The sequence below is a fragment of the Oncorhynchus tshawytscha genome, linkage group LG02, assembly GCF_018296145.1.
Source record: "Oncorhynchus tshawytscha isolate Ot180627B linkage group LG02, Otsh_v2.0, whole genome shotgun sequence".
NCBI lineage: Eukaryota > Metazoa > Chordata > Actinopteri > Salmoniformes > Salmonidae > Oncorhynchus > Oncorhynchus tshawytscha.
In genome coordinates this window covers 24,427,104-24,445,693 of record NC_056430.1, presented here as the reverse complement: position 1 = coordinate 24,445,693, position 18,590 = coordinate 24,427,104, and the positions used below count along the sequence as shown (strand labels likewise).

The following is an 18,590-nucleotide window of genomic DNA, read 5'->3' as shown; positions in this document are numbered from 1 at the left end:
CAAGACATAGAAATACAAAACATAGAAAAAAGGACATAGAATGCCCACATTAGTCACACCCTGGCCTAACCAAAATAGAGAATTAAATGCCTCTCTATGGCAAGGGCGTGACAGCTGGGATATATAAGCATTTTCATGACTGCATAGTAGAAATATGTTAATTCAGTATACATCACATTATCCCACTGGTCACAATTGTGACGACCATTAAATACACTTTTTTACCTACTTTTCCATCAAAACTTTTAAAAAATATGATTGATTATTTCAAAGGCTTACTAAGGACACAAGATTTGGATAGACTACCGCGTCTGTCCGGTGCGAACTTTAGCATCAGTTCGAGGTCCCTCTACACCTGCACCTCCAGAGGGGTCAGGTCTCTTCACTGCCCGGAGGAGGAATTCAGCCATGTTAGTTCCGACCTGTCTATTATGATGTTTAAATTGACATGATTTTAATCTGAATATTGTTGAGTCTCTGCCACTTTGTCCATGGTTTACAGTTTAAGACATACTTAATATTTCACATCAACACGTACAGGCTGCAAGTCAATTAATTACTCTCTGGCCTCAGGATGGTTGAGCTATTGAAATTTGAACGTTTGAAAAATGTATGTAAAATCGAGTGAGATGAAACACAGGTTACCTCGCTGTTGAAGAACTGAAAGTGAAACTCTATTATGGTTAAGAATCGTTTCACGGGGATGACTATTTCTACAGATCTTGTACAGCCAGTAGTCAGTTGCAGTGTAGTCAGTTGCAGTGTAGTCAGTTGCAGTGTATTAACCGTTTTTTTTTTATCGCAAATCATGAATTATACGCTGAACCAACATTATGAGGAGAAGGTGCGTCCTAGTATTGACCTCATCGACTCTCTACGCTCCCTTGGCGTAGAGAAGGACCTTGCCCTGCCTGCCATCGCCGTGATAGGGGACCAGAGTTCGGGAAAGAGCTCCGTGCTGGAGGCGCTGTCTGGGGTGGCTTTGCCAAGGGGGAGTGGTGAGTGATAATTCATGAACATTCTGTACGTGCATAATTTATCGTGTAGTTTATAGTGTTCACAGTGTCTGTAGTTGTTGTTTTTCTACATAGTGTACATGTTGATAGTGTAAATTATGTGTTTATTGTGGCTTCATCATGTCAAATTCCTGGTCGGTACATGCACATTTTTTTGTACCTTTATTTAACTAGGCAAGTCAGTTACGAACAAATTCTTATCTTCAATGACGTCTAGGCACAGTGGGTTAACTGCCTTGTTCAGTGGCAGAAGACAGATTTTTCTTAACCTTGTCAGCTCGGGAATTTGATATAGCAATCTCCAACGCTCTAACCACTAGGCTACCCTGCCGCCCCATGTAAATGTACTTGGCGAATAAAAGTTACTTAGATTCTGATGAAACAGGTGAGATGAGGGCAGTGGTTTTTAGAATATTGGTTCCGAAATAATATTATATTGGTGAGCCAACTGGTAAATGCACTTATAAGGAATTCATATCACTTTACAAGGTCCCTGTAACACCTAAAGATCTTGCAATTGTTTTAGATGCCGTTCCCTCAGGTGTTGCTCTATTATTCAGGAACGTGTCACCTGACCCTCAGAGCCTGCCTTTCTATTGTCCCTGTTGACTCATCAGTAGGAAATATTTGTTTCTCTTTTGGTCCATTCAACAACAGAGCGATACCAACCTTGTTTCAGCAGTATGTTGTATGTCAGGACCTTATGTCATGCCTTATTGGAATGGATTTATTGATAATATCTGTTGGAAAAAAGTTTGGATGTTGCGACACACATACCTACTTGTTAACAGAATTAAAGAAGTTTCCTTTAAAATTATTCATAAATATTATCCTGCCAACCACTATATGAAGATTTGCTCAAATTGCTCCTTTTGTAGTAACCACCCAGAAACAGTGTTGCATCTTTTGTGTCATTGTATTTATGTAAGAAAACTGTGACAAGACATCAGTAGATTTATAATTGAACACGTTTATGAAGGTCTTACACTATTGTGGAGAGATGTACTGCTTGGATTCTTTACCTACGATGGGAATAAGCTGAAACATTTTTATGTAATTCATGTCATTATTCTTTTGGCCAAATTTCATATTCACAAATGTACACTTACAAACAAAAAAAACCATTTTCTTACCCTACAAAAATAAATTGAACTGTATTTTAAGACAATTAAATACTCTTCTAAAAAAAAGCTGTTAGAATTATAAGTGTATGTATGTCCCTGATTAAGGTCTTTGTGTAATCTGATATTGTACCCCCTAGCTCAATTGTCCATTGTATATAAATTATATATACTTGTGTTCCCTCGTGTACACTCTGTATTGTTATTGTTGTTAATAAAAAACAAATCAAAAAAACAGATGAGGGCAGTGGGAAAGTAGGTCCCTAAATGGCATGTAATCCAATAAATAATATGAGTACTCAGCCAGTATGTTGCAATCAACTTTACTGAACAAAAATATAAATGCAACATGCAACAATTTCATTGATTTTACTGAGTTACAGTTCAAATGAGGAAATCAGTCAATTGAAATAAATAAATAAGGTCCAATTCTATGGATTTCACATGACTAGGAATAAAGATATGCATCTGTTGGTCACAGATACAGGATCTCATCACGGTATTTTTGTGCATTAAATTTGCCATTGATAAAATGCAATTGTGTTTGCTAGTTTCTATGTTTAGTTTCTGATGTTATAGTTGATATGTACAGTGCCTTTGGAAAGTATTCAGACCCCTAGATTTTTTCCACATTTTGTTAGATTACAACCATATTATAAAATTGATTAAATAATTTTTTTCCCTCATCAATCTACACACATTACCCCATAATGACAAAGCAAAAACAGGTTTTTATAAATGTTTGCTAATGTATTAAAAAGTATCACATTTACATAAGTATCCTCACCCTTTACTCAGTACTTGGTTGAAGCACCTTTGGCAGTGATTACAGCCTCGAGTCTTCTTGGGTATAATGCTACAAGTTTGGCACACCTGTATTTGGGGAGTTTCTGCCATTCTTCTCTGCAGATCCTCTCAAGCTCTGTCAAGTTGGATGGGGAGCGTCGCTTCACAGCTATTTTCAGGTCTCTCCAAAAATGTTAGATCAGGTTCAAGTCTGGGCTCTGGCTGGGCCACTCAATGTCATTCAGGGACTTGTCCCAAAGCCACTCCTGCATTGTCTTGGCTGTGTGGTTAGGGTCATTGTCCTGTTGGAAGGTGAACCTTCTCCCCAGTCTGAGGTCCTGAGTGCTCTGGAGCAGGTTTTCATCGAGGATCTCTCTGTATTTTGTTCCGTTCATCTTTGCCTTGATCCTGACTAGTCTCCCAGTCCCTACCACTGAAAAACATCCTCACAGCATGATGCTGCCACCACCATGCTTAGCCTTAGGGATGGTGCCAGGTTTCCCCCAGATGTGACGCTTTGCATTCAGGCCAAAGAGTTCAATCTCGGTTTCGTAAGACCATAGAATCTTTTTTATCATGGTCTGAGAGTCTGTAGGTGCCTTTTGGCAAACTCCAAGAGTGCTGTCATGTGCCTTACTGAGGAGTGGCTTCCGTCTGGCCACTCTACTATAAAGGCCTGATCAGGGGCCCTTCTCCTCCGATTGCTCAGTTTGGCCGGGCGGCCAGCTCTAGGAAGAGTCTTGGTGGTTCCAAACTTCTACCATTTAAGAATGATGGAGGCCACTGTGTTCTTGGGGACCTTCAATGCTCAGACACTTTTTGGTACCCTTCCCCAGACCTGTGCCTACGACACAATACAGTCTCGAGGCTCTACGGACAATTCCTTCGACCTGATGGTTTGGTTTTTGCTCTGACATGCACTGTCAACTGTGGGACTTTATATAGACAGGTGTGTGCCTTTCCAAATCATGTCCAATCACTCAAATTTACCACAGGTGGACTCCAATCAAGTTGTAGAAACATCTCAAGGATGATCAATGGAAACAGGATGAACCTGAGCTCAATTTCGAGCCTCATAACAAAGGGTCTGAATACTTATGTAAATAAGGTATTTCTGTTTTTTTATTTTTAATGCATTTGCAAAAATTTCTAAAAACCTGTTTTCGCTTTGTCATTTGGGTTATTGTGTGTAGATTTCTGAGGAATTTTTTTGAAATGTAATTCATTTTAGTGTAAGGCTGTAACATATCAACACCGAAGGCACTGTAAGTTGATATTCTTTTTTTTCTTCTCTCTCTCACTCCTCTTCTTCCAATGAACTCTCTGACAGGGTGATGTATATGGGCTGTTTTTCTCTGGGTTTCTTGCAGTCATCTAATCTCTTTTACACTCTCTAACTCCTCCTCTGTCAACCCTGACAGGTATTGTAACACGATGCCCCCTCGAGCTGAAGATGAAAAGGAAGAAAGAAGGAGAGGAATGGCACGGAAAAATCAGCTACCAGGACCGTGAGGAGGAGATTGAGGATCCCTCTGATGTGGAGAACAAAATTCGGAAAGGTGGGTGTGGTCACTGTCATTGACCCACTCTCATTACCTCAAGCGTCTAAACTGAGTCACTATTCTTCACTAACATACTATTTTCATATTTACCTAAAACCATTAAAATTATCATTAACTGTTGGTACTAAGGCACCTGTTAGTTCTAAGGCACCTGTATTCTTATCCCCCTCCAGCCCAGGATGAAATGGCAGGTGTGGGGGTGGGTATCAGTGATGACCTCATCAGCTTGGAGATTGGCTCCCCTGACGTCCCAGACCTCACACTCATCGACTTGCCAGGCATCGCCCGTGTAGCTGTCAAGGGTCAACCTGAGAACATTGGGGAACAGGTACATACCTCCACCCCACCCCCAATATTAGTAGGGAACCACTGTTCATTTGTCACCCCAGTTTTAGAGCAGAAGCCAAAATGACACGTATCCCCCCCACCACACGTTATGTACAGTTTAATAATCTTTGGCATTTCCAGATTAAGAGACTGATACGGAAGTTCATCACAAAGCAAGAAACAATCAACTTGGTGGTTGTGCCATGCAACGTTGACATTGCAACCACAGAGGCTTTGAAGATGGCACAAGAGGTGGACCCTGAAGGTGAAAGGACATTAGGTATTCCACCCTTTATTATTTACTAAACTATTATGAAGCAAGCTCTTGTGTAATGGTGATTATAAACCATGTAGACTTGTGTTGAGTTTAATGAGCGAGACTTGCGTGTGTTTCCCATTGAACAGGCATCCTGACCAAGCCCGACTTGGTAGACAAAGGCACAGAGGAGACTGTGGTGGACATAGTTCATAATGAGGTTATCCAGCTGACTAAGGGCTACATGATAGTCAAGTGCAGGGGACAGAAAGAGATCATGGAGCGAGTCTCACTGACCGAGGCCACAGAGAGGGAGAAGGCTTTCTTCAAAGAGCACGCTCATCTCAGGTTGGTCCTCTGGATTGAAGTGTGCTTTAAGTCTGGTACACAGAGGGTTGACAATTAGTCATGAACATTCTGCGGCCAATTATTGCTCTTTACCCCACGAGATAACAAGATTTACCAAAGATTCCAGCCATTAAGCCAGACCATCTTAAGCATGAAACACACTGAGAATCTGAGTCTGCCGATAGGTACTGATCACAGTATGAGGCCGTTCCTTCTCTTGCTAGAATAAAATACGTACCTGCTGTGTACTGACCTGGTACCGATGAAACTGCAGTTTCTATTTGTAGAATTGCAACGCTCAGCTGTGGCCAACAACTTGACTTTGAGCCAATCAGAGAGCACAGACCTCCACGTGGGGGAGGTGACTGGACCCTTAAGAACGATTGTAGTCAGAGTACAGTATAACTGCAGTATGCCGCAAATACTGCGTTCAAAATAACCCTGTTTTTTTACTGCAGTAATTTTGCAGTGTAGCTGCAGTTACAGTGCAGTACACTCCAGTTATTCTGTAATTACTGCGTCCAGAATACTACAGTCAACTGCAGTTACTGCACTTTTACTGCAGTTTCAAAATTGCTATAATTTTTTGTGAGGGGAGTGACAAGAAAAAAGAAAAGAATAGGGCACTTATGAGAATTGTTCTTCAAGCACAAAACAAAGGAGTTTTGTGCTTGAATACGTTTTTTTGTTTTAGGTTTGACAATGTGCACTAGCTTATTAGTTAGCTTCCTAACTGAGCAAAGTATTCGCCCCCCTTGAACTTTGCGACCTTTTGCCACATTTCAGGCTTCAAACATAAAGATATAAAACTGTATTTTTTTGTGAAGAATCAACAACAAGTGGGACACAATCATGAAGTGGAACGACATGAAGAATCAACAACAAGTGGGACACAATCATGAAGTACGACATTTTGATATTTCAAACTTTTTTAACAAATCAAAAACTGAAAAATTGGGCGTGCAAAATTATTCAGCCCCTTTACTTTCAGTGCAGCAAACTCTCTCCAGAAGTTCATTGAGGATCTCTGAATGATCCAATGTTGACCTAAATGACTAATGATGATAAATACAATCCACCTGTGTGTAATCAAGTCTCCGTATAAATGCACCTGCATTGTGAGTCTCAGAGGTCCGTTAAAAGCGCAGAGAGCATCATGAAGAACAAGGAACACACCAGGCAGGTCCGAGATACTGTTGTGAAGAAGTTTAAAGCCAGATTTTGATACAAAAAGATTTCCCAAGCTTTAAACATCTGTGCAAGCGATAATATTGAAATGGAAGGAGTATCAGACCACTGCAAATCTACCAAGACCTGGCCGTCCCTCTATACTTTCAGCTCATACAAGGAGAAGACTGATCAGAGATGCAGCCAAGAGGCCCATGATCACTCTGGATGAACTGCAGAGATCTACAGCTGAGGTGGGAGACTCTGTCCATAGGACAACAATCAGTCGTATATTGCACAAATCTGGCCTTTATGGAAGAGTGGCAAGAAGAAAGCCATTTCTTAAAGATATCCATAAAAAGTGTCGTTTAAAGTTTGCCACAAGCCACCTGGGAGACACACCAAACATGTGGAAGAAGGTGCTCTGGTCAGATGAAACCAAAATTGAACTTTTTGGCAACAATGCAAAACGTTATGTTTGGCGTAAAAGCAACACAGCTCATCACCCTGAACATACCATCCCCACTGTCAAACATGATGGTGGCAGCATCATGGTTTGGGCCTGCTTTTCTTCAGCAGGGACAGGGAAGATGGTTAAAATTGATGGGAAGATGGATGGAGCCAAATACAGGACCATTCTGGAAGAAAACCTGATGGGAGTCTGCAAAAGACCTGAGACTGGGACGGAGATTTGTCTTCCAACAAGACAATGATCCAAAACATAAAGCAAAATCTACAATGGAATGGTTCAAAAATAAACATATCCAGGTGTTAGAATGGCCAAGTCAAAGTCCAGACCTGAATCCAATCGAGAATCTGTGGAAAGAACTGAAAACTGCTGTTCACAAATGCTCTCCATCCAACCTCACTGAGCTCGAGCTGTTTTGCAAGGAGGAATGGGAAAAATTTCAGTCTCTCGATGTGCAAAACTGATAGAGACATACCCCAAGCGACTTACAGCTGTAATCGCAGCAAAAGGTGGCGCTACAAAGTATTAACTTAAGGGGGCTGAATAATTTTGCACGCCCAATTTTTCAGTTTTTGATTTGTTAAAAAAGTTTTAAATATCCAATAAATGTCGTTCCACTTCATGATTGTGTCCCACTTGTTGTTGATTCTTCACAAAAAATACAGTTTTATATCTTTATGTTTGAAGTCTGAAATGTGGCAAAAGGTCGCCAAGTTCAAGGGGGCCGAATACTTTCGCAAGGCACTGTAAATCAACATGGGTATGAGGACCCGTTGCGCACCTATACAACCATAAAACAGCACTGACATAAAACAATTTCTGACAAAGACATGAGGGGAAACAGAGGGTTAAATACACAACAGGTAATGAATTGGATTGAAACCAGGTGTGTGGGAAGACAAGACAAAACCAATGGAAAATGAAAAATGGATCAATGATGGCTAGGAGACCGGTGACGTCGACCGCCGAGCACCGCCCGAACAAGGAGAGGCAACAACTTCGGCAGAAGTCGTGACGACCGGAGGGCGAGGTGCAGGGCAATCAGGATGGAGTCAGGATTTAACATGGAAGGATCTAACACGTCCTCCACTGGAACCCAGCATCTCCCCTCCCAGTCCATGAGGTACTGAAGGCCCCTCGCCCGACGTCTCGAATCCAAAATGGATCGAGCAGAGTACTCCGGGACCCCCTCGATGTCTAGAGGAGGCGGAGGAACATCACGCACTTCAGCCTCCTGGAGTGGGCCAGCCCCCACCGGCCTGAGGAGAGACACATGGAACGAGGGGTTAATACGGTAATTAGTGGGCAGTTGGAACCTATAACATACCTCGTTCACTCTCCTCAGGACTTTAAACGGCCCCACAAACCGCGGACCCAGCTTCCGGCAGAGCAGGCAGAGGGACAGGTTTCGGGTCGAGAGCCAGACCCTGTCCCCTGGTGCGAACACCGGGGCCTCACTGCAGCGACGGTCTGCACCAATTTTCTGGCGCCTTATGGCACGCTGAAGGTGGACGTGGGCTGCCTCCCAGCTTTCCTCAGCACGCCGAAACCAATTGTCCACCGCAGGAGCCTCGGTCTGACTCTGCTGCCAAGGAGCCAGAACCGGCTGATACCCCAATGCACATTGAAAGGGAGTAAGGTTAGTGGAGGAGTGACGTAGCGAGTTCTGGGCCATCTCTGCCCAGGGCACGAACTTCGCCCACTCCTCCGGCCGGTCCTGGCAATAAGACCGCAGAAACCTACCCACATCCTGGTTAACCCTCTCCACCTGCCCATTACTCTCGGGGTGAAAACCTGAGGTAAGACTAACCGAGACCCCCAGACGTTCCATGAATGCCTTCCAGACGCTTGATGTGAACTGGGGACCCCAATCAGACACTATATCCTCAGGCACCCCATAGTGCCGGAAAACGTGTGTAAAAAGGGCCTCTGCAGTTTGTAAGGCCGTAGGGAGACCGGGCAAAGGGAGGAGACGACAGGACTTCAAAAACCGATCCACAACGACCAGGATCGTGGTGTAACCCTGTGAAGGTGGAAGATCAGTCAAAAAAATCCATCGACGAGGTCTCCCGGGTGGCGCAGTGGTTAAGGGTGCTGTACTGCAGCGCCAGCTGTGCCACCAGGGACCCTGGGTTCGTGCCCAGGCTCTGTCGTAACCGGCCACGACCGGCAGGTCTGTGGGGCGACGCACAATTGGCCTAGCGTCGTCCGGATTAGGGAGGGCTTGGCCGGTAGGGATATCCTTGTCTTATCGCGCACCAGCGACTCCTGTGGCGGGCCGGGCGCAGTGCGCGCTAACCAAGGTTGCCAGGTGCACTGTGTTTCCTCCGACACATTGGTGCGGCTGGCTTCCGGGTTGGATGCGCGCTGTGTTAAGAAGCAGTGCGGCTTGGTTGGGTTGTGTATCGGAGGACCCATGACTTTCAACCTTCGTCTCTCCCGAGCCCGTACAGGAGTTGTAGCGATGAGACAAGATAGTAGCTACTAAAACAATTGGATACCACGAAATTGGGGACAAAAAGGAGTAACATTTAAAAATAAATCCACCGACAGGTGCGACCACGGCTGTTGTGGAACGGGTAAAGGTTGTAGCTTACCTCTGGGCAGGTGTCTAGGAGCCTTGCGCTGGGCGCACATCGAGCAGGAGGAAACATAAATCCTCACGTCCTTAGCTAAAGTGGGCCACCAGTACCTCCCATCTTGACAGCGCATCGTCCGACCTATCCCAGGATGACCAGAGGGTGATATGTGAGCCAAATAGGTCATTCGGTCGCGGACAGCAGACGGAACGTACAGACGACCAGCTGGACACTCAGGTGGAGAGGGCTCTGCATGTGACGCCCGCTCAATGTCCACGTCCAGCTCCCACACTACTGGCGCCACCAAACAAGAAGATGGGAGTGGGATCCATGGACCGCTCCTCTGTGTTATATAGCCGAGACAATGCGTCTGCCTTAATGTTCTGGGAGCCTGGTCTGTAAGAAAGAGTAAACACAAAACGAGTGAAAAACATGGCCCACCTTGCCTGGCGAGGATTCAGTCTCTTCGCCTCCCGGATGTACTCCAGATTGTGGTGGTCAGTCCAGATAAGAAAGGTGTGTTTAGCCCCCTCAAGCCAATGCCTCCATGCCTTCAAGGCTTTTACCACAGCTAACAGCTCCCGGTCCCCCACATCATAGTTTCGCTCCGCCGGGCTGAGCTTCTTCGAAAAGAAAGCACAGGGGCGAAGCGTCAGTGGCTCACCCGAACGCTGAGAGAGCACTGCTCCTATCCCAGCTTCGGATGCGTCCACCTCCACTATGAATGGCAGAGAGGGATCCGGATGAGCCAACACAGGTACCGAGGTAAACAGAGTCTTCAAGTGCCCAAAAGCCCTGTTCGCCTCAGCCGACCACTGCAAGCGCACCGGGCCCCCCCTTTAGCAGTGAGGTAATGGGAGCAGCAACCTGACCAAAACCCCGATAAACCTCCGGTAGTAATTGGCAAACCCTAAAAAAATGCTGCACCTCCTTTACCGTGGTTGGAGTCGGCCAATTACGCACGGCTGCAATGCGGTCGCTCTCCATTTCCACTCCTGATGTGGAAATCCGATGCCCTAGGAAGGAGATGGATTGTTGGAAGAACAAGCATTTCTCAGCCTTGACATATAGATCATGCTCCAACAGGCGACCAAGCACCCTGCTCACCAGGGACACATGCTCGGCGCGTGTAGAGGAGTATATCAGCATATCATCGATATACACCACTACACCCTGCCCGTGCAGGTCCCTGAAGATCTCATCAACAAATGATTGGAAGACTGATGGAGCATTCATCAACCCATATGGCATGACAAGGTACTCATAATGACCTGAGGTGGTGCTAAATGCGGTCTTCCACCCTTCCGAATACGCACCAGGTGGTACGCACTTCTGAGATCCAATTTTGTGAAAAAGCGTGCCCCGTGCATTGACTCAATAACCGTAGTTATCAGAGGTAGCGGGTAACTATATTTCACTGTGATTTTATTGAGACCTCGATAATCAATGCACGGGGGCGTAAACCGCCATCCTTCTTCTTCACAAAAAAGAAACTCAAGGAGACAGGTGAAATGGATGGCTGAATGTACCCCTGACACAGGGATTCAGAAACATATGTATCCATAGCCACCGTCTCCGCTTGCGACAGGGGATACACATGACTCCTGGGATATGCAGCATCTACCAGGAGATCTATCGCACAATCCCCCCTTCGATGGGGTGGTAATTGAGTCGCCTTCTTTTTATAGAAGGCAAGAGCCAAATCGGCATATTCTGGGGGAATGCGCACGGTGGAGACCTGGTCTGGACTTTCCACCGTAGTAGCACCAACGGAAACCCCTAAACACCTACCTGAGCACTCTCGCGACCACCCTGTGAGAGCCCTCTGTGGCCAAGAAACAGTGGGGTTATGACAAGCTAACCAGGGTAGGCCTAGCACCACAGAATACGCAGGAGAATCAGTAAGGAAAAGACTAATCTTCTCCTTGTGACCCTCCTGCGTTTTCATACACAAAGGTGCGGTGATCTCCTGATAAACCCTGACCCTAATGGTCGACTATCTAAGGCATGAATAGGGAAAGGCATATCCACAGAAACAATAGGGATCCCTAAACTATGAGCTAAACTTTTATAAATGAAATTCCCAGCCGCGTCTGACTCTACTAGCGCCTTAAACTGGGAATGCAGGGGGGGATCAGGAAATGTGACAGAGACAAACATTAGTGCAACAGAGGGCTCTGGATGAGAATGGTGTCTACTCACCTGGGGTGATGCCAGAGTGCCCTGCCTGCCTTCTCTATTCCCAGAGGAACCAACCCGGCACCGACCAGCAGTGTGCCCTCTGCGACCATAGATGGTGCTCGAGCGGGAACCCCCTCCAGTCTCCCTGCGCACCATCCCTCCCAATTCCATAGGTTCGGGAGAGAGGGTGCAGGAGGATGGAACAACCAGACCCCGATCTAGACGTCCACGAGTAGCCAGCATGTTGTCCAGCCTGAATGACATGTCCACCAGCTGGTCAAAGGTGAGGGTGGTGTCTCTACAGGCCAGCTCCCGACGGACGTCCTCGCGTAGACTACAACGGTAATGGTCGATCAGGGCCCTGTTGCTCCATCCAGCGCCAGGAGCCAGGTTCCTAAACTCCAGAGCAAACTCCTGTGCACTCCTCGTCTCCTGCCTCAGATGATAGAGGCACTCACCTGCCGCTCTGCAGTCGGGTGGGTGATCGAATACTGTCCTGAAATGGCAGGGGAACTCCTCAAAATGGTCCAACGCCGCATCCTCCTCTCTACACACAGCGCTGGCTCACTCCAGGGCTTTCCTGGTCAGGCATGAGATGAGGGCACAACTCTTCTCACGGTCCGATGGTACTGGGGAGACAGTGGCCAAATACAAGTTCAGTTTAAGGAGAAAACCCTGGCAGCCGGCAGTATCTCCGTTGTATCCCGTGGGTAGGGATAAATGGATCTTGTTAGGTTCAGGAGGAGAAAAGGCGTTCAAGGGAGATCCCGGTTGTGGTGGTGGAGGCGCTGGAGAAACTCCCTGTCTCTCCCAGCGGTCCATATTCTGGACAATGGGATCCATGGCAGCGCTCAAAATGTCAATCTCCTCCGCTTGTTCCATGACGCGTTCCTCCACCTCCATGAGCAAAGTGTCTTCTCCTGCTGACTTCATATTTTTGGTCAGAGATTCTGTCAGAATCGTGTGAATAGGTGGCAGGGAAGTCAGGCGCAGGAGAGTCAAACGGAGTGTAAATGGTGTCTTTTAATAAATGCCCACTTAACATGCTCCAAACACTAATATGTACATACATAAATAAATAAACATGGGTACGAGGACCTGTTGCGCACCTATACAACCATAAAACAATCTCTGACAAAGACATGAGGGGAAACAGAGGGTTAAATACACAACAGGTAATGAATGGGATTGAAACCAGGTGTGTGGGAAGACAAGACAAAACCAATGGAAAATGAAAAATGGATCAATGATGGCTAGAAGACCGGTGACTTCGGTAGAAGTCGTAACAACCCCTTCAAACATTCAACCTCCAGCTACGTACCCCCTCTAGCACCAGGGTCAGCTCACTCTCAAATGTTGTTTTTTGCCATCATTTTAAGCCTGCCACACACACACTATACAATACATTTATAAAACATAAGAATGAGTGTGAGTTTTTGTCACAACCCGGCTCATGGGAAGTGACAAAGAGCTCTTATAGGACCAGGGCACAAATAATAATATAATAATAATCAATAATTTTTCTCTTTATTTAACCATCTTACATATACAACCTTATTTGTTCATTGAAAATTGTGAATAACTCACCACAGGTTAATGAGAAGGGTGTGCTTGAAAGGATGCACATAACTCTGCAATGTTGGGTTGTATTGGAGAGAGTCTCAGTCTTAAATTATTTTCCACACACAGTCTGTGCCTGTATTTAGTTTTCATGCTAGTGAGGGCCAAGAATCCACTTTCACATAGGTATATGGTTGCAACGGGCATCAGTGTCTTTACAGCACGATTTGCCAAGGCAGGATACTCTGAGCGCAGCCCAATCCAGAAATCTGGTGGTGGCTTCTGATTAAATTAAATTTTCACAGAACCGCATGTTGAAATTTCGATGAGGCTCTCTTGTTCACGTAGACTGGATGCAGGGCATGAAGGGATAACGAATCCAGTTGTTTGTGTCAACCGTTACGGGAAAGTACCTGCGTAATTGCGCACCCAACTCACTCAGGTGTTTCTCTATATCACATTTGACATTGTCCGTAAGCTTGAGTTCATTTGCACACAAACAAATCATAGAATGATGGTAAGACCTGTGTGTTGTCCTTGTTAATGCAGACAGAGAAGAGCTCCAACTTCTTAATCATAGCCTCAATTTTGTCCCGCACATTGAATATAGTTGCGGAGAGTCCCTGTAATCCTAGATTCAGATCATTGAGGCGAGAAAAAATATCACCCAGATAGACCAGTCGTGTGAGAAACCCATCATCATGGAAGCGGTAAAAAAATATCACCCAGATAGACCAGTCGTGTGAGAAACTCGTCATCATGCAAGCGGTCAGTAAAGAGAACTTTAAGCTCGTCTCTCAATTCAAAAGAACGTGTCAATACTTTCCCCCTTGATAACCAGCGCACTTCTGTATGTTGTAAAAGCGTTACATGGTCGCTGCCCATATCATTGCATTGTGCAGAAAACACATGAGAGTTCAGGGGCCTTGCTTTAACAAAGTTAAACTAGATGGTTTACTAGATGGTTTAATTTTATTTTTGGCAGTGAAACGAGGCTACTCAGGCAAGAAAAAAACCTTACCCAAATGTATAGCCCCGTTGGAAAATATAACTGTTTAAAAATGTGAAGAATTATATATTTTTTTAATCAATCATTTTTATTTGGTGTACCCCCAATGGCATTGCGCGTACCCCAGTTTGGGAATACCTGGACTAGACCATAAAGCAACACACACAGACATGCATTTCCAAGCAACACTATTGCCACCTTCTGGTTTGAGTTATTTGAACAATTCTGACTGGTTAATGACTTCAAGGTCTTTGCTGTGTGAGCACAAAAGAGAGTGACTGTGACATTCTGTTCAGAGTTGCTAAGTATTGTTGACGGAAAACGTCTGATAATCCTACCGGTGTGTTTTTAGACTGTCTCCCCTATAATTTTCAGATCTGTGTTGTTGTTGTTGTTGTTGTCTTATTGTCTGACAAATGCATTAACATTTTCTGAAAGGTTTGCATTGTATTTTCACATTTTCTCTATCCTTTATGTAGCACACTTTATGATGAGGGGCATGCCACCATCCCTAAACTGGCGGAGAAATTAACTCTTGAACTAGTGCAACATATCGAGGTGAATTCCTCTTACATTATGATGTCCCTGTACCTCTCTGGCTTTATGTGAATATACTGTGATTATTTGCAGGGTGTATTGTTATATGCCTTGTTTGAATGTCTTTCTTTGTGTTTAGAAATCCATGCCTCGTCTAAAAGAGCAGATTGAGGAAAAGCTGGAGGAGACACGTACCGCTCTGGAGAAATGTGGTACCGGACCCCCTGAAGACCCAAAAGAACGGCTGTATTTTCTGATCGATGTGAGTCCCTGAAGCTCAAAGCAATCATAGTCCCTCATTCTTAGGATACACTGACATGTGATACTTCCTCTTTCCGTGTGGCAGAAAGTGACTTTGTTCACCCAGGATGCAATTAACCTGAGCACTGGGGAGGAGCTGAAAAGTGGAGACATCAATGTCTTCTCCACACTCAGAACAGAGTTCGGGAAATGGAAGGCACACGTGGATCGCTCTGGAAAGAACTGTGAGTACACAATTCTCATACACCAATCAAACATTGGCCATAAATACTGGGTCAGGAAGTTTGGTAACCGAGAGTTGCCGTTTATGTCAAAATGTTTTCTTTTCCTGTGTCATCCATCATCAAAATGTCAAATGTAGTGCCCAGATATTTCAAGACAAACAAAATATCATATCAAAGTTGTAGATTGTTAACATAGATGTATAAAAATAAAGTAGCCTCATAGCATCTTTCTTGTGAATCTAAAATCACATTGAATGCTTACACTCACACGTTTAGGTTAAACAACAGGATAATGTGGATGCCTCATATTGCAGTTAAAAAGAAGATTGAAAAAGAGGTTGATGATTATGAGAAGACGTACCGTGGAAGGGAGCTCCCAGGGTTCATCAACTACAAGAGCTTTGAGGTGATTGTGAAGGACCAGATCAAACAACTGGAAGAACCAGCAGTCAAGAAGCTGAAAGAGTTATCAGGTACAGTATTGAGTACATAGATCTTTAAAAAAGATATATATATTTTTTAACTTATCCTGAAACCCAGTCATTGGGTTTGATTCAACCATGAAGCCACCAAAATGATTTACATCCAAGAATGTAGTCTATCTTTGAGTTTGGTAGTAGTTTTGAGTCCTACCGATGTCAGATCTTAGTTTGACCAGTATTGTCGCAGCAAAATGTTCCTGCAGCAACAGGATTTTAACATTTAGTCCATAATGTTGCTTGATTGGTGGTTAGGCTGGCCAAAATCAGCTGGCCAAAATTAGGCTACATGCAAAATGCCTATTTGTTTATTTGGATCCCCATGAACTTTTGCAGAAGCAGCAGCTACTCTTCCTGAGGTCCATAAGAAACACATAATATGACAAGTAACAAAATAGTGATACACTGATAAACAAGGACAGTCACAGAAATGTTAAATACAACAATATACAAACAATACAATTAAACAATTATGTGTGTGTGTGCAATACCGTTAATATAACCATGTGTTATTGTGTGTTTTCAGTGGATTTATGTAAATCATGAAGTTCATCTGCATTTCCTGCAGTGCAGGAAAATTCTAAGCAACAAAAGAGTGATCAAATTAAGATCCTACATCTGTATGTATCACAGTGGTGTTTCTTCCCTATTCTAGATGCTGCTAGGAAAGCGTTCATACTGCTGGCTCAGAACAGCTTCACAGGTTTCCCTATCCTTCTGAAAACAGCAAAGGTAACTGTTTTCATAACTGTTTCTATATACTTTTCCATATATATTGCCACAGCTGGCCATCAAGTTAAACCTAAACAAGATGCGGAGATAACACATTGAATAACTTGTCTTTTGGCCTTCAGACTAAGATCGAGACCATCAAGCAGGAGAAGGAGTCTACGGCTGAGTCCACGTTGAGGACTCAGTTCAAGATGGAGCTGATAGTGTACACACAGGACAGCACCTACAGCTCTAGCCTGAAGAAGAGGAAGAGGGAGGAGGAAGAGTTGGAGGAGGGAGAGTTAGTTAAAAATCATTTAGGGAGTCAGAAAGGGTTCTCTGTTGTCTCTGTAAGGAGTACTGTCAACGGCCCTGACACCCATGCTACCCTACGGGAGATGATGCTGCACCTCAAGTCCTATTATCATGTAAGTCGGGAGTATTTACAGTAGGCTACTGTTAAACGAAGTTCATTGTCTCATGCACAAGAGCTGATACACTCCTCTTCGTTTTTTTTTCTTTGACAGATTGCCAGTCAGCGTCTGGCTGATCAGATTCCCATGGTGATCCGCTACCTGGTGCTGCAGGAGTTTGCTTCCCAGCTGCAGAGGGAGATGCTTCAGACTCTGCAGGAGAAGGACAACATCGAGCAGCTGCTGAAAGAGGACATCGACATCGGCAGCAAGAGGGCTGCACTGCAGAGCAAGCTCAAACGCCTGATGAAGGCACGCAACTATCTAGTGGAGTTCTAGTATGGACAGCTGCTTGTTAACATTTAGGATGGTCTTGTCTAACTTCAGATAGGTTGGTTAATGGAAGTAGGCATTGGGGTTTGGGGTAGATTCTGTTATCTAAGTTATAATAAAGTTACTATTGCCAGAGAATTTAATGTACATTTTTGCTTCTTCATCTGCAGGATTGTCTGATGGGTGGAGGGGGCTGCCCAAACCCTGCCCAGCCATTTGAAATTCATAGATTTGAGCCTAATGAATTTATTTCAATTGACTGATTTCCTTATATGAATTGTAATTTTGTACAGCATATGTGTACCTATGTTACAGTTTAATAGTCACACAATGTATTAATTTATTACAACTGAGGCAGGCCAACCCTGCTGGGTGTGCACATTTATTTTCCGGCCCAGCACTAACACACCTGATTCAATGTATCAAACCTAATGAGTTAATAATCAAGGGTGCTATTGCTGGGCTGGAACAGAAGTCTGCTCACCCAGGAGATCAGGATCAACTTTTTTTGTTCACCTGAAATGATGCTTTAGTAATAATATCCTACTTTTTACTAAGACATCTAACCTTAACATATGTGTCACTTTCTGACCTTAGTTCTTTTGTTATGTTTTTGTTTTAGTATGCTCAGGGCGTGAGTTGGGTGGGTTGTCTATGTTGGTTTTTCTATGTTGTGTTTTGTGTTTGGCCTGGTACGGTTCTCAATCAGAGGCAGGTGTCGTTAGTTGTCTCTGATTGAGAATCATACTTAGGTAGCCTTTTCCCACCTGTGTTTGGTGGGTGATTGTTTCCTGTTTTGTTGTTTGTGTCAACATTCAGGACTGTTTCGGTTTTCGTTTCCATTCACTTTGTTATTTTTGTATTGAGTCGTGTTCAGTTATTATTAAAGTATCATGGACACTTACCATGCTGCGTCTCGGTCCGATCCTTGCTACTCCTCCTCAGAAGAGGAGGAGCAAAGCTGATACAATATGAGTTAGCATACTTGTACACTGAAATTACATGAAAGTGTTGATTTTCTTCTCAAGTTTAGTGTAGAAATGTAATTGTTTTAATTGTTTCCACAGCTGCCAACACTCCTCTGTCCCAGGTCATTCATTTTATGTGAAGATGGACACGCTTATCTGGTTTCCCTCTCTGCTGACTGCCATCCAGCAGGCCCAGCCTTCACAGCCTCCCTATCAACAGCAGGCTGTCTTGGCACCAGATCCTGCCACAACCAAAGAGCTCTGAGAGTCTGTGATGGAAACA

The 18,590-nt window shown here is 44.3% G+C and overlaps 1 protein-coding gene across 1 annotated transcript; it reads left to right on the top strand.

Moving 5' to 3' along the window:
• The first annotated feature begins 713 nt into the window (after nt 1-713).
• LOC121839060 (interferon-induced GTP-binding protein Mx2) lies at nt 714-17,467 on the top strand. The gene is made up of 12 exons (XM_042295553.1): nt 714-998; nt 4,345-4,482; nt 4,659-4,813; nt 4,954-5,092; nt 5,218-5,416; nt 14,861-14,939; nt 15,058-15,180; nt 15,265-15,403; nt 15,718-15,876; nt 16,538-16,614; nt 16,737-17,021; nt 17,121-17,467. The coding sequence occupies exons 1-12, from the start codon at nt 809-811 to the stop codon at nt 17,343-17,345; spliced, it is 1,908 nt and encodes a 635-aa protein (XP_042151487.1). The 5' UTR covers nt 714-808; the 3' UTR covers nt 17,346-17,467.
• The last annotated feature ends 1,123 nt before the right edge of the window (nt 17,468-18,590 follow it).

Coding starts and splice junctions, on each gene's coding strand:
- LOC121839060 (XM_042295553.1), top strand. CDS start 809: ATGAATTATACGCTGAACCAACATTATGAGGAGAAGGTGCGTCCTAGT. Junction 15,404..15,717: donor GGATCGCTCTGGAAAGAACT/GTGAGTACACAA, acceptor CTCATATTGCAG/TTAAAAAGAAGATTGAAAAA. Junction 15,877..16,537: donor GAAGCTGAAAGAGTTATCAG/GTACAGTATTGA, acceptor TCCCTATTCTAG/ATGCTGCTAGGAAAGCGTTC.